This window comes from Pogona vitticeps, chromosome 6 (assembly GCF_051106095.1).
Source record: "Pogona vitticeps strain Pit_001003342236 chromosome 6, PviZW2.1, whole genome shotgun sequence".
In the NCBI taxonomy this organism is placed as follows: Eukaryota; Metazoa; Chordata; class Lepidosauria; order Squamata; family Agamidae; genus Pogona; species Pogona vitticeps.
Genome location: NC_135788.1, coordinates 112751061 through 112765285, shown reverse-complemented (window position 1 = coordinate 112765285; position 14225 = coordinate 112751061). Strand labels below are relative to the sequence as shown.

At 47.7% G+C, this 14225-nt stretch overlaps 1 protein-coding gene and 1 long non-coding RNA gene across 3 annotated transcripts in view; both read right to left on the bottom strand.

Annotated features, from left to right (window-relative positions):
• LOC144583411 (uncharacterized) overlaps positions 1-14225 on the bottom strand; it is a 409702-nt gene that overhangs the window by 305025 nt on the left and 90452 nt on the right. The window lies entirely within an intron of this gene.
• LOC110086412 (uncharacterized) lies at positions 2256-13767 on the bottom strand. Of its 2 annotated transcripts, none has more exons than XM_072976916.2 (5): positions 13501-13767; positions 9643-10938; positions 7508-7634; positions 5884-5997; positions 2256-5173 (listed from the first exon to the last, which is right to left on the bottom strand). In XM_072976916.2, exons 2-5 carry the CDS (start codon positions 10819-10821, stop codon positions 3636-3638), a joined length of 2958 nt encoding a protein of 985 aa, XP_072833017.2. In that variant the 5' UTR covers positions 10822-10938; positions 13501-13767; the 3' UTR covers positions 2256-3635. The 2 variants fall into 2 exon arrangements, with proteins under 2 accessions (XP_072833017.2, XP_072833018.2); XM_072976917.2 differs by lacking the exon at positions 13501-13767 and adding an exon at positions 12978-13056.

Below are 14225 nucleotides of genomic sequence, written 5' to 3'. Positions count from 1 at the left end.
CTGGAAATCATGTTCATACTTAACAGCAGTTCCTTTCCTACCAAACTTGCCTCTTCCACATGGCCTTCAGGTAGGCCATCTTGTTTTCTTTCCAGCCCTGTGGGAAAACTGTGTCAAGGTGTATTGTTGGCTGAAATCCTGTTGCTCGGCATAGTGACAGTAAGACCGTTGAATCAGTGGGGATAGGATGAGTCGACTCTTCTTTAAATTTCCTTGACTCAAATGGGCCTACTCTAGTTGCAATGCGCTACACTAAAGCAAGTCACAACTTGAACAGGCCTATTTGAATCAATGGAGTTTATGGAGGACTTGACTCATGAAATCCCCAGATTCAATCTCCGCCACTCTAGTGCGACTTACTATGCTCTCCAACAGGATTTCAGACAATGTGTGCCCATACATTTGTCTTAACTGTTGAAAAGTTAGTAGGCATCCTTCAGTCTCGAAAGACTATGGTAACGTGCTCTGTATGGAAGTCTTGGAACAGTGTCCAGTGTGGCTGAGAAGGCCAATTCGAGAGCGACCATCCCATCCACACTGAAGACAAATAAAATCTATACTCCGTACAGCTCCGATTTGGCTGCTTTTGGGACTGCCTCTTTGCCTCAGCCTGCTGAACAAGGGTCTCTTCAAATTGGGAGAGGCTGTGATGCACCGCCTGCCTCCAGGCTGAATGATCAGATGTCCAGGTTTCTCATCTGTTGAGGTCCATTCCTAAGGCCTTCAGATCCTGCTTGCAGATGTCCTTGTATCGCAGCCGTGGTCTCCCTCTGTGGTGATTTCCCTGCACTAATTCTCCATACAGGAGATCCTTTGTAATCCAACCATCAGCCATTTTCACAACATGCCCAAGCCAACATAGATGTCGCTGTTTCAGTCATGTATACATGCTAAAAATTCCAGCTCAATCTACGACTACTCTATTTGGAACTTTGCTGAAAAGTAGACACAAGGTAAAGCAGTCATGGGGGAAAAAACAGGGAATGCTTTGAACTTAGGTTTATCTCTGAGACACACGAGTGAATGCTTTGCTTTTTACTTTCTTTTAACTGCCAAAAGGAATGGTGGTCTTAACCAGAGTATTTGTAAAGGTAGAGAAAAATACAAAGGATGACGCAACGAACAGCCATGCCCTTATTGGCTTTCGTGCTAAAATGCAGCCCACTACAAAATGCTGCTCATGACCTCTAAAACTCTATATGGCTTGGGTCCAGGCTATCTGCGGGACTGTATCTCCCCACACGAGTTCTTCCCAGCCCTTAAGATCTTCAAAGTCCTTCTCTCAGTCCCATTGCTGTCGCAACCACATTTAATAGGAATACAAGTGATGGCTGCTCCTAGGTTGTGGAATGCTCTCCCTTGAAAGGTTAGGTTTCCCTCATCCCTTTTATCCTTTCCGCAACAGCCAAAGACGTGCCTTTTTGGCAGAGATTAATCTTTGGCTAAGATTAAGTCCTTCTTTGATAACTACTACTACTACATTTAACTGTTTTCCTACTTTATAGTTTACGGTGTTTTAGCCTAACTTGTTTTGACCAATATGAGCCAACCTGGGGAGAAACATGGCCTAAAAATGAAATAAAGCAACAGGTAAATAAAACAAAATTATTCGGCGAGAACATAAGTGGACTTCTGGACCAACTCAAATGATGCACATCTCCTTCGTACTGAAAGTTTCAGCCTGCTACAGGGTCCTGTGTCAGGCTGTTGCTGAAGGCACAAGAATTTGGGAAGTCAAAAGAAAGTTAGGGAGTTGCACTTATCCTTGCTTCTGAACCCTACATCTTCTGGGGGATTTGAGAAGGTGCCATTGGTCCCTCTAGCTCAGAGATTCGCAACCTGTGGTCACAGAAGAAAAAGTATCACCGGTCCATCGCTACTAGACTAGGAAGCCAACAGCAGCATTGATGGGGAGGAGCAGGATTTGCAGGGGAAGGAGTCCAGCCTTGAGATTTTTTATTTTAACCAGGACTGGCACGATCTCTATAAGCTTCCTGAGGCTTAGAAATGCATGGCCCTCCAAATCCTGTCAGGCTGCAGTTCCCACCATTACTAATGCTAGGAGCTGGAGACAACTGAAGGGTTGCTTCCTTCCCAGTCCTCAGTCAGAGGCGGCTGTGAGACTCTGTGCCAGAGAAAATGAGAATAACAATTTACCCCCTTGAGCCACAAGGAAAGCCCGTGTGCGCGTGCGTGTGTGTGTGTGTTCTACAGCTGAAAACTTTGCTTCACTGATTTTGCTGGGAAACCAAAGAAACAAAATAGAAAATAGATTTTATTTCCCATACGTATAAACAACCAGATCACAACAACTACCTCATAACCCCTCTCACTGATGCTGAATCATCCAAGCAGGGCCAGCCCTACCATTAGACAAAAGAAGGAGGTTATATTACTGCTGAGGGATGGAGGTGAGATGTTCTGCCTCATGTTCAAAGAGCTTGGCTGGCTTGGATGACGGGGGGGGTTGCTATTTGCTTCTGTGCTTCAGGTAGTAAACCATTGTGAACCAGCTCCTGAAGGGCTCCTCCATCTTCCTCACATAACTGAAGCCCATGAGGGAAACATTCACAGTAGACAAAGACCAGAATGAGGTAGAGGGGGGGAAACGGCAGTAGTTTCTTTTTCACTAAAAAAAATCTCAAGTAAAGCCCTGAGGGAGAACTGTAAAACCAAGAAGAAACTTGTGGGGGGAAAACCCCCTGTAAGACAAAATTTTGTTTCAGCAAATATAATTTAGCCCTAAACAAAAGGTAATGTTACATTCACATTGAGCCTTTTCAGGCCTAATTCACACAAAGAGGTGATGAGATAGTAAACTTTTCTCTGAACAAGATCATCTCAGATCACAGTGGGAGTGAGGAGGAACTGCATCTATGTGAGGGGAAAATGTGCAGTTATCTCTGGCATATCTGGGAGAAAGGTTCTAAATCATCTTTCCTTGTCATACTAGCTTTCTGTATGCAAGGACTCCCTCCGCCCCAACTGTCCTCTGATACACGGCAGAAAAGAGACACAAGCATCTGTTACAACAGGTAGATTTTTTTCTCCCTGCCTGCTGAGTCCTCAGCAGCTCAACGGGATCCTCTCTCAGCTAGCATCTCACTGTTCCATCCAGTTCAGACTCATTTACTGTGGACTGATTATGTAGGACACAGAAGGCAGGGGACATTTCCAAGATGTTGCCTGAGGATCTACCACTTTTTGTAGAAAGTAAAAAAGATGGCAGCTATGTTTGCTGGATGAAAGCGTGGGTTCTGGCGTCATTGCACTGACCTCTGGACGTGAAGGCGAGGGGAGATATACCTCTGGAGATTGGACTGAAATAACCCTTCAGTGAGGGGGTAAATATTGCAGACATTTGCAAGTGCAGGATACTTGGATTTCCAGGTTTGCTGCCCTTAAGTTTCCAATACATAGCCTCTCTCCCTTTTCAAACAACTTTCCCAACGCTTACTCAAAAAGACTGAACATGGTATCAAAACTGCAATTTTTAAAAAGCCACCCAAGGACCCATCCAAAATAACCAAGAACCGTTATAAATAGGATTCGTCACATCAAGGATTCCAGTTGTAACAATACAGGGGATGCTTCCCGCGGTGGAATTTGTGCCCAGTTCTGGCACTCCTGAGTATTTATAAGATCACCACCATGGGGCTGGTAAAGGAGGGAGAAGTCTGTGGGGCAGACGTACACCCCAAGGTCTGGGGCTTGCCGTGGGCCTGCTGGTGCCGGAGGAGGGTCGGATGGTCCTTGTAGCTTTTCCCACACTCCCTGCATGGGAAAGGGCGCTCGCTCGTGTGACTGTACTGATGGCGCAGCAATTTGGAACGGTGGCTGAAGCTTTTGGGACATTTGGGACATGCATGGGGCTGCCTGAAGGCATGTGCGAGCTGGTGCTGGGCCAGCAGGCTACGTGACCTGAAAGAGCGGCAGCATTTCTCGCATGTGTGGGGATCCTCCGTACTGCGGATGAGTTGGTGTTGCGAGAGGCTGGAACTCCGGGTGAACCTCCGTCCACCGTCGGAGTGCTGGGGGACCTCATTTCCTGCCGACAGTCCTTGACCACTGGACAAGGCCTCCAAATGGAGGCCGGGCTTCTGAGCGGCAGGGGGTCTTGGCTTCTCATCGCCAATGAGCAAGCAATCGTCTTCACTCACAAACTCCGTGTTCCACCCGCGCCCTGCAAAATCCCCTACACGGAACTGCACTATCTCACTGCAGAGCTGAGCTATCTGGTCACTCCCCAGATTCTGAGAAGAACTCTCCAAGAACGGATGGTGTTCTCGGCTCTCAGATGAATCCACGACACCCTCACGCACATGATCCCCCCCGTTGATCTCTGTCGTCCACCCGTGCTCGTAATCTCCGATGCGGAGCTCCACGATCTCCTCCCCGTCACGATCCCCGGCGGAGGGCTCTGGAACGGGGTCGCCTTCTCCATTTTCAACACGGAGCTCTCTGGGCTGCTCCCTATCCTGGGTGTCGGCAATCCACTCATATTCCCACTCCTCCTCACCGAGAAGGTCAGGCTCTTCCGGGTGGAACCCCGGGCTCTGCCCCTCTTGCTGCTGTTGCCGCCGGAGCTGGTGAACCCGGAGATGTTGGATAAGATTGGAGCGGCGACTAAAGTTTCTCCCGCACTCGGGACAGGCGTGGGCACGCTCCCCTGTGTGCACCCGCCGATGCTGCCACAGTTTCGAACTCAGGCAGAAGCCACGGCCGCAGACGTCGCACCGGAAAGGTCGCTCCCCGGCGTGGCTCTTTTGGTGGCGGGCCAGCTTGGAGCGGTCACAGAAGCGCTTGCCACAGTCCGGGCACTCGCAGGAGAGCGCCCCAGTCGGAAGGCAGTGATGGCGGGCCAGCTTGGAGCGCTGGGCAAAACTCTTAGAACAGTCTGAGCACTGGTAGGGTTTCTCGCTGGAGTGAGAAAGCCGGTGACGAGCCAAGGCTGACTGCCAAGGGAACGTCTTCCCGCAGATGGGGCACCCAAAGCGAGGCTCCGTCCGATACCAGCGACGGCGCTTCTCTTCCTTGGCAGGAGGGCTGCTCTTAAAAGGGCCATCCCCATCTTTGAGAGGGCTCACAGATCTTGGCACAGCCCGCGGGTGGTCAGCAGCCCCCTTGGTTGGCGGTTCTTCGCACTCCAACTCACTCAAGACCTCCACAACGTCTGGAAAGGAGAAGGCACAGAAGGTGAAGGAGGAGAAGCAAGAAAAGAAGATCAAATGTGAGATGGGCAGGCTCCCTAAAGTAAGTCAGCAGGATTGGGTCAACAGGAGCTCACCAGGGCTGTGGAGGACAGGGCATTTTGGAGGTGGCTCCTCCACAGAGTCTCTGTAAGTCGGAGGCAACTTGATGGCACATAACAACAAACTTTGCTGCAGCAGTAGACGATCTGCTACCTCCACAAGTCTCAGATTACAGCTCCACTCAATCCCAACCAGCCTAGCTAATGGCTAGGTTTATGGGGATGATAGGCACCAGGTTGTGGAATCTGCTAAGCCCCTGGTAAGCCAGGGCACACAAGGTACACGCACCAAGTATTTTCCAACTGCTTTTGAAAATAAGGGTTGCCTTGCTGAATACAAGGTAAGTTCACCTATTCTAGGATGTTCTGTGAAAATCCCATTAAGGAGCAGGGTGCTGGTTGGACCACTAGATCCTGTTCCATGTTCTGTAATAGCATTCTTTCCACCCTTGTCCTAGAACAAACTCAAAGCTCCCTTCTGGGGCTCCTGCATGTTGCAAGAAAGAATGGGAGGCAACGAGAAACCCATCTCTGACTGAAGGGCAATCTCCCCGAGGAACCCTGGACATTGTCCCATGACTAGACAAAGGAGAAAATTATGACTGTGATATTATGAGCCACCCCTTCCTCACCTCCAGTTCCCATGGGGGTCCCTTCCTTGGAGTTCTTGGGGTCTTGAGAAAAAATCTCCTGGTTATTGCTCTTTTCCATTTCGAAGATCAAGTCTGGTTTGTGAACTGGAAATCCTACCAGTAGTGAGAAGAACCAGTTTAAAAAAGAATATTTGACGGAAGGATTTTTCTTTTAAAAATAAAGATTTCAATCTACCAGAATATAACATAACCCAAAGATACTATTATTATTATTATTTGGCATTCTTCAGTCTCAAGAGACGATGGTAACACGCTCTGAATAGAAGACTTGGAACAGTGTCTGAGAAAGCCAATTCGAGAGTGACAATCCCTTCTACACCGAAGACAAATATAATCTGAATTCAAAGATAATAAGCTACAATAAACTCAGAACCAGAAATAGGAAACATTACATTTCTGTACTACAAATCTGGGGTATTCTGGAAGTTCTGGTCCCAAAACATAACTTTTTCATCTCAACTTAAACCTCTTTAAGTATCAATAGAGGGCAGTGATATAAAGTGGACATTTTTCCACTGCTAATTTTTTGTTCTTGGCAAATGTCCCATTAAAAAAAAAAACTGTTTCACAGAGTTCAAGTATAAGCACAATGGTTGCTATTTTTGGGTTGTTTGGCCGTGTTCTTAAGGTTTTTCTTCCTAACGTTTCGCCAGTCTCTGTGGCCGGCATCTTCAGAGGACAGGAGTCAGAACTCTGTCTGTGCTCTGGTGCAGTTTGCTTGGATAGTTGAGTATTTATAGCTGTTGGATCAGCTTTTGTCCTGTTCAGGAGATTGGGTGATTATGGTGATCAGCGTGTTTTTTTGCTGTGGGTGTATTGTTGTGATAAGTTGTGAAGGGGTCAACAAAGGACAAAAGGGACCCCCTCACCACTGCAGGAGTATACCGGATACCTTGCAGTTGTGGCCAGGTATATATTGGAACCACAAAATGCAGCATCCACACCAGAATCAAAGAACATGAGAGATACTGCAGACTAAAACAACAAACTCTACCCAGCCACAAGGACCGGTGATCACTGCACACAAAAGACCACCTAACGACACCAACAATTACAGTGACAGATAATCTCTCCCCCTTATCACAACAATATACCCACAACAAAAAAAAACATGCTGATCACCATAATCACCCAATCTCCTGAACAGGACAAAAGCTGTTCCCACAGCTATAAATACTCAACTATCCAAGCAAACTGCACCAAAGCACAGACAGAGTTCTGACTCCTGTCCTCTAAAGATGCCGGCCCCAGAGACTGGCGAAACGTTAGGAAGAACAACCTTCAGAACACGGCCAAACAACCTGGAAAACCCACAACAACTATTGTATCCAGGTTGTGAAAGCTTTTGAGAATATATCAGCACAATTATTGAAGAAGATGAAGGGTGGACAATTTATTTCCATCAAAAGTACGGAATGGTTTATCAAAGAATGCCACTCAAATAATTCTGAACCAGTTAGTGCTTCGACAGAAAGAAGTTTGGGTCTCTTTCTTCCTGTCACATGTGGAAAAACAGGGTGACCAAACATGATTCAGTTGCCTTCTAATAAAAAAAAATTTGTGTAGGCCTCAAGCCCCTTTCCCACAGCCAGCATGATCTCACCCAATGACTGGACGTTTTCGAAGTTTTCAAGCATAACTTCACGGTAGATCCCACTCTGAGTCTTGTCCAGAAGGTTCAACTGTTCTTCAGAGAAATACACAGCCACCTCGTCAAAAGTGACCAGTGCCTGGGAGGAAAATGCAATTTTAAAAAGGTTTATTGCCTGTTTATTAGTCCTGTCTGCTGCAGCAGTCTTTATCAAAACATTAAAGGCTTGCACTGGCCTTAGCATGCATGAAGGTCCAGGAACCAGCAATAGTTCATCTAGTTATTTATCTCGGGACAATGACCAGTAATAGGACAGTTCTATACACTGGGAAGAAAACGACAGAACCAGTACTGTGACATAATCTCCAGCTTTCCATTTTCACACCAGGTTTCTAGTCCCCATGACTGAATGGGAAGCTGGAAAGCATCTTGGAAAATAACAGAAAGATCTCCAGGTCAAAGCATGAGGGGAAGAGATGCAAAGGAATTTTATTTTAAAAATGTCCAAGAATTCCAAAATGGGGTTGGATGGGCTTTGGAACAAATTAATCACACAGAATGATATGCTCTGTGTCTTCTCATTGCAGAATTCAGCTTAATCAGATAAAGAAAAAGATTAAAAGCATAATGTACACATAGCCCTGGTCTCTGTTCAGAGACTACTGAAATGTCTTTCTAGTATGACAATTTAATTTTTTTCAGAAAACAATGTGGTTTGCAATTTACCATAAAGCTCAAAGAACGGTTACTTCCACTCCATTTCCAATATGCAGGGTAGTCACAGTAATGGCACCCTTCCTTTTAATTCCTCAAGAAAGGCTTCTCTCGGTGAGGCATACTGCCAACCAGGAAGCGAGATGCTTAAACAGGTCCTGAATAAAGGACTTCTGATGCCAAAGATGGACACTTTACTGCAAACATGAAGAACTTCAGGGGAATACACTGGCCTGGCCTGAATTCACAGGGGCCGCACCATGCCATCACTGCTTTCTCGGAATAGCTGTTCTGCTTGAAAACAAAGTTCATGCTCTCCTCACATCCTGTTTCAAGTGAAAATTTCTGGTTTTGCTTTCGTTCTGCTTAATTTAGTGGTAGGGTGGTTTGTTTCAAAGAAAAATAAACACTTTAAGCCAGAGCTGCTGAAACTCAATAAACCTACCAACTATATATTTTTAGAACTTTTAATGATCCATATCTATTTATATGGGCAAATTACTAAAACATCTCCACCCCCAAAAAGAAAAGCCCAAAATTGTAATCCAAAAACAGTACGTTTTCCGAGCCCTGAACCCAACATGTCACATAACAACAAAATGTGCTGCTTGGCTAAATCATATACAGTGGTGCCTCGCTTAACAGCGATAATCCATTCCAGGAAAATCACCGTTTAGCGAAAACATCGTAAAGCGAAAATAAAAAGCCCATTGAAATGCATTGAAAACTTTTCAATGAGTTCCAATGGGCTTAAAACTCACTGTTCAGTGAATCCTCCATACGGTGGCCATTTTCGCTGCCTGTATAGCGAGGAATCTGTCCCTAAACACAGCTGGGAGCCATTTTATTTACCCAACAGCCATTTTGAACCCGCCGATCAGCTGTTGAAAAATCATCGTTTTGCAAAGAATTGGTTCCCGAAGCAGGGAACCGATCATCACAAAGCGAAATTCCCCCATTCAGACCATCGTTTTGCGATTGCAATTGCGATCGCAAAAAGACTGTTGTAAAGTGGATTCGTCATAATGCAGGGCAATCGTAAAGCGAGGCACCACTGTACTATCTAACAAAGATGGGATTTTCTGATTTCTTGGACTACAAATCCCATAACTCTCCATGCTGAAAGTTCTGCCCAAAGACAAACCTCTAACTGTGGCTCACCTGGGAAAAAGGCCTTAACTGGAAGGCTTTGAGTCTGAATTAGGCCAAGCTCTGCCTAACTTTCTGTTCAGGAATAAAGCCTCCAGCTAGCACAGGAACTTTGGACAAAGCTAGGCCTAGCTCAGGGAGATTGCAGTTGAGGCCTCTCCCCTGGTGACCCACAGTGCGGGGTCTGTCTGTCAGGCAACACTCCCCCAAATGGAGAATTATGGGACCTGTAATTCAAGAAATCCAAAAATCCCATTCCTTCAATCCACATTGAGATGTCTCACCTTTTTGCCATGTCTCTCCAGCAAAGAAAGCCCAGTTAGAAATTTTTCCACCATGTCAACAGCCTGGCCACATGTTTCGGGGTGCTGCTGCCACACCCAACTTTGTATTTCTTGAGGCAAAATGGCCAAAAACTGTTCCAGGACCAGAAGCTCCATTATCTGTTCTTTGCTGCGGCTCTCGGGCTTCAGCCAGAGACGGCAAAGCTCCCGCAGTTGTCCGTAAGCCTTCCGTGGACCTTCGGCATCTTGGTATCGAAACCACCGGAAACCCTGGCGAGCGGTCTCCATGACAATGCCGCCTTCTCCAAAAATGGCCGCCTGCTCTTTCTCATTGTCTCTTTTGTCTCCATCTGCTAGACCAACTTCTGCTCCTCTCTCAATATGGGTCACTCCTTCTCCTTTAGGATCAGCTGGTGTCTCTGAAGAAGCCATGCTGGCCTGGTCACCCTTATCCGATGCCACCTCAGATTCAGTCAACTCCTTTTTCTTGGAATCAGCTATTTTTTGGAGACGGACCTCACAAATCTTAGAGATGTCTGCCTGGGTCACTTCAGTTTGGGTGGCCTTTTCTGCTTTGGATCGGCCCACCCTCTCGGAGGACGCCACGACGACCTCAAAACTACCTCCACCCAGAATCACAGCTCGGGGAACGTCTTTTTCCTGAGGATCCTTCACTTCTTCGGGAGATATTATGCAGGCTTCTATGTCATCCGTCAACAACACTGCAGATTTTGGGGTCTCCTGTTTGTCAAGCTCTACCTCTTCTTCTTCTATAGTAATCATACAGTTCGGCCCCACCATCACGTCAGTTCTTGTCCCTCTTGTCCCTTTCAGGTCTGAGGCGTTATCAAAATTGACAACGCAAGTCTCAATATCATCATCCAGGATCTCCTCGTACATTTTGGTGCCTGCCTCCTTTTCGTCCTCATCCTTTTCCTCCTCCACTTCCGTTGGCGTAGGCAGGAGTGTCTGTTGTCGGACTTCCCAACACTGGGGGGTCACAAATGCTTCCTTTTTATCCATTCGGTCCTTCCGGGATCGTGAGCGCTTCAGGATCCCCTTAATGGTCCCAACAGTAGGGGAGTCCTCCTCCATTTCAACACTGATTTGGACACCCGGTTCTGCTGGCGATGGGAACCTGAGAACCCAAGTGGATGCGCCCACTGGCTTAGCAGCCATCACGGAGTTCTAGGTGCAACTTCTCATCGTCGTTCTCTGTTACTTCTGGGGCCTCCGTTTCTGTTCATCATCGGGTTCTCCAGTCCTCAGTGTGAAGGCTGCCTTAAAGCCAGGCAGCTGACAGAAGTAAAAAAAGAAAGAGAAGAATAAAATACTGGTGCGTAGATAAAAAAGCAAATATTGTGTCCTCCCTCAGGCAAAAGACAAGAAGCCTTTGTGGCCTCTAGGGGGAATTATTACACCTCAAATGTTTTAAACACATACAGTGGTACCTCGCAAGACGACAACCCCGCTAAACGGTGAATCCGCATAACGATGACTTTTTGTGATTGCTATAGCGATTCGCAAAACAGTCATTCCAATGGGGGAATTTTCGCTTGATGATGATTTGGTCTGTGCTTCGCGAACCATTTGTTCACAAGACAATGATTTTTACAGCTGATTATCGGCTTCGCGAATGGCTGCCCTGTGTTTACCGGACCCATGCTTCGCAGGACAGCCATTTTTACAGCTGATCGGCGCTCACAAAATGGCCTCCCTATGGGCGATCTTCACTGGACAAGGTATTTTCCCCATTGGAACGCATTAAACGGGTTTCAATGCATTCCAATGGGGAAATGGATTTCGCATGATGACGATTTCGCTAAACAGTGATTTCAGTGGGACCAATTAACATCGTCTTGCAGGGCACTGCTGTAATTTTGTGACAAGAATACACCAGGGGCTCAGTTAAAGAAACCACACTATCCCACAAACTGCACCAGAACAGAAACAGAGTTCCGACTCCTGTCCTCTGAAGGTGCTGGCCACAGAGACTGGCGAAACGTTAGGAGGAAAAACCTTAAGAACATAGCCAAACAGCCAGGAAAACCCACAACAACAATTGGATCCCAGCCATGAAAGCCTTTGAGAATATAAACTACACTTTGTTCTTTTCTAACAGTGTGGGTCTCTAAGGTCCAAGAATGGGCATGAACAGCTAATGTCAAGCAACAGCAAACTAATACAGTACTATTAGTTTAAAATCCAAATTGATTTTTCCCCTGTTTTATTTCCAACAGAGAATATAAAGGGTTTTATGCAGAAGGATGCTGAGGCCTGGTGTAACACCCAATGGCATTTTGGAACCAGGTTGTGGATTCAAAACACATGGATGTTTTGATCATCGGGGCAACAGCATTATCGGCCATCTGTCTCAGATGTGTCCTTTTTCCTTCCGAATTTAACCTTCCTGGTGGCGGTGGTGATATTCAAAGCAACACTGTTGTTGTGAACGATCCCTGTTGTAATATGAAGTATTTAGAGATGGCTTGGTCTTGAATAGGTAGTTAACATCCATTACCTTTGCAAAAGACCTATACATACTACATTCACATACATGACAAGGAGCAAGTTGCTTTTCTGGACATGTACAGCTAGCACCCCGTCACATCATGACAGCAGATTTTGCTGTTGAAGTTCCACACATAAATAAACACTAAGCAGGCCGTTACAACAAGCATTGTGCTTTATTACCCAGCTGCTTTGATGTTTTTCTTGCCCCCCTGTAGTGTCCAGTTCTGATATTGCACCTTAGCAATACAAAACCAGGAAAGACAAAAACTAAAGGCCCTGCCCCTTAAGTACTATTAAAACGATAAAACCTGAAAAATTCCCCTCAAAATGCCGTTTAAAAAGTTACATAAGTAAATGTTACTCGTTACACCTAAGTAGTTTAAGTGTTGTTCATTGGCCTAAAACGGAAATACAGTATAACGATTACATAAATCACATCCAACCATTAACTCCTTTGGGCAGAAATTAAGTAGTTTCAGGTAACTACACTACTTGTTACTAGTTCATTCCAAGCTCTGATTTGACCTGGACCGATGATGAAAGTTTTTAAGGCAAGTGGAGAGTTTTAACTTCCTAATCTTACTGCCAAAAAGAAATTACAGAGGGAAAATTCGGTTCAAAAAACAAAAACTTGCAGCACATTGTTAGGAAGATCTGGGCACCATTTCCCCATTTGCAGGAGAAGAGTGGCGGGAGGGGGGGAGGCGGGACAAGGGGAATCCAGAAAGATCAGGAGCAGGGATTCAATGGCCGGACGGCCTGGGTTGAGGGGGCAGAAAGGGGATTTCCAGGGGATTTCCCCCCCCCCCCGCCTAGCCCACCTCGGAGGCTGGACGGAATTTCCAAGAGAGGGAAGGGGTTAAACGGCCGGACGCCTGGGTTCTCCCCCCCCCGAAGGAGAAACGAAAGCGAGCGTTTTAGGCCCCCCCCGTGAATGGGGCGGGGTTAAGGAGCCAGGACGCCTGGGTTCCCCCCGCCCTCCTCGGCCATGGGGAGGAAAGGGGGCGGGGCCCTTGGTTCAGATTAAATGCCGGGATCCACACCCCCCCCCTTTAGCCTTTCTATGGCTAGAAAGCAGGAGATGCAAAAAAGGAGAAGGGAGGGGGCTGGAAAAGGGGGGAGGGGGGCTGACTCGGACTCCTGGGTCCTCTCCCGACGCTGTGCGGTGGATATTGGCAATAAAGCCAGGCTGTCTCCCCATGATCGCCTCCCTCCCCCATCCACAAACTCCAACGCACGAGGAGGGGGCAGCCCCCCTTCCCCCCCCAAAAAATCACCCCTTGCTTTCTACCCCCCCAGCCGCCACCCACCCACCCCCCACCCACAGTTGCTCCGGAGATCTACCTGCACCAAGCACCGGTGGGGACCCGATCCCGGGAGGCTCTCTTCGAGAAAAGGGTGGGGGGGGCAACAATCCGGCACGCCCCTGCACGCGGCGATTGCAGGACACAGGATCGGATCCTACCTGCCCCCCCTACAAACACACACAAGCTACACACACCCCCGGGCTGCACAAACTCAGGAAATGAGCAAAGAGGCCGCGCCGCCGGGAGCCCCTCCTGACGAAGCGCAGCCTGCCCTCCCCTTCCGTCTTTAGGCACATGGGAAGGGTCGGGGGGGGAAGGGGGGGTTAACCATTTCGTGCCCGGCCCGCTCTCCAAGTAGGTGGAGGAGGGGCCGGATCCGTCCCGCGATCCTTCTTTGCCCCCCCCCCCGCCTTGCAGACCACCACCCCGAGGCCTTTCCTCCCAAGTAAAGGACGCAACGCTCCGGGTTGGGGGGCCTCCTGGGACTCCCCAAGAAGGGGGGGGCAGGTCGGAGCGCTCCCCCCCCAGCTCGATCGGCGAGAATTAATCCGAGGGTCCTGATCGATGGACGAGAGATTCCCCCCCCCCCATGAGTTGGTCCTGCAGGTGTCTTGATGATGATCCCTTGGAAGAGACGGGGCGGGGGTCACCCAACCTGTTCATCCTTTCTCGGCCCGAAGGCTTCCAGATGCAAAAAAATATTGACATCTCAGTTTTCCATCCCAGGCCAGGAGGAATTGCATTTGCTAGTACTGTACATTT

Excerpts from the sequence above, each read along its gene's own strand:
- LOC110086412 (XM_072976916.2), bottom strand. The coding sequence starts at position 10,821 with ATGGCTGCTAAGCCAGTGGGCGCATCCACTTGGGTTCTCAGGTTCCCA. Across the intron at positions 5,998-7,507 it reads CGAAAACGTCCAGTCATTGG|GATTTCCAGTTCACAAACCA; the intron begins GTGAGATCATGC and ends CACTACTGGTAG. Across the intron at positions 5,174-5,883 it reads GACCCCCATGGGAACTGGAG|ACGTTGTGGAGGTCTTGAGT; the intron begins GTGAGGAAGGGG and ends TCTCCTTTCCAG.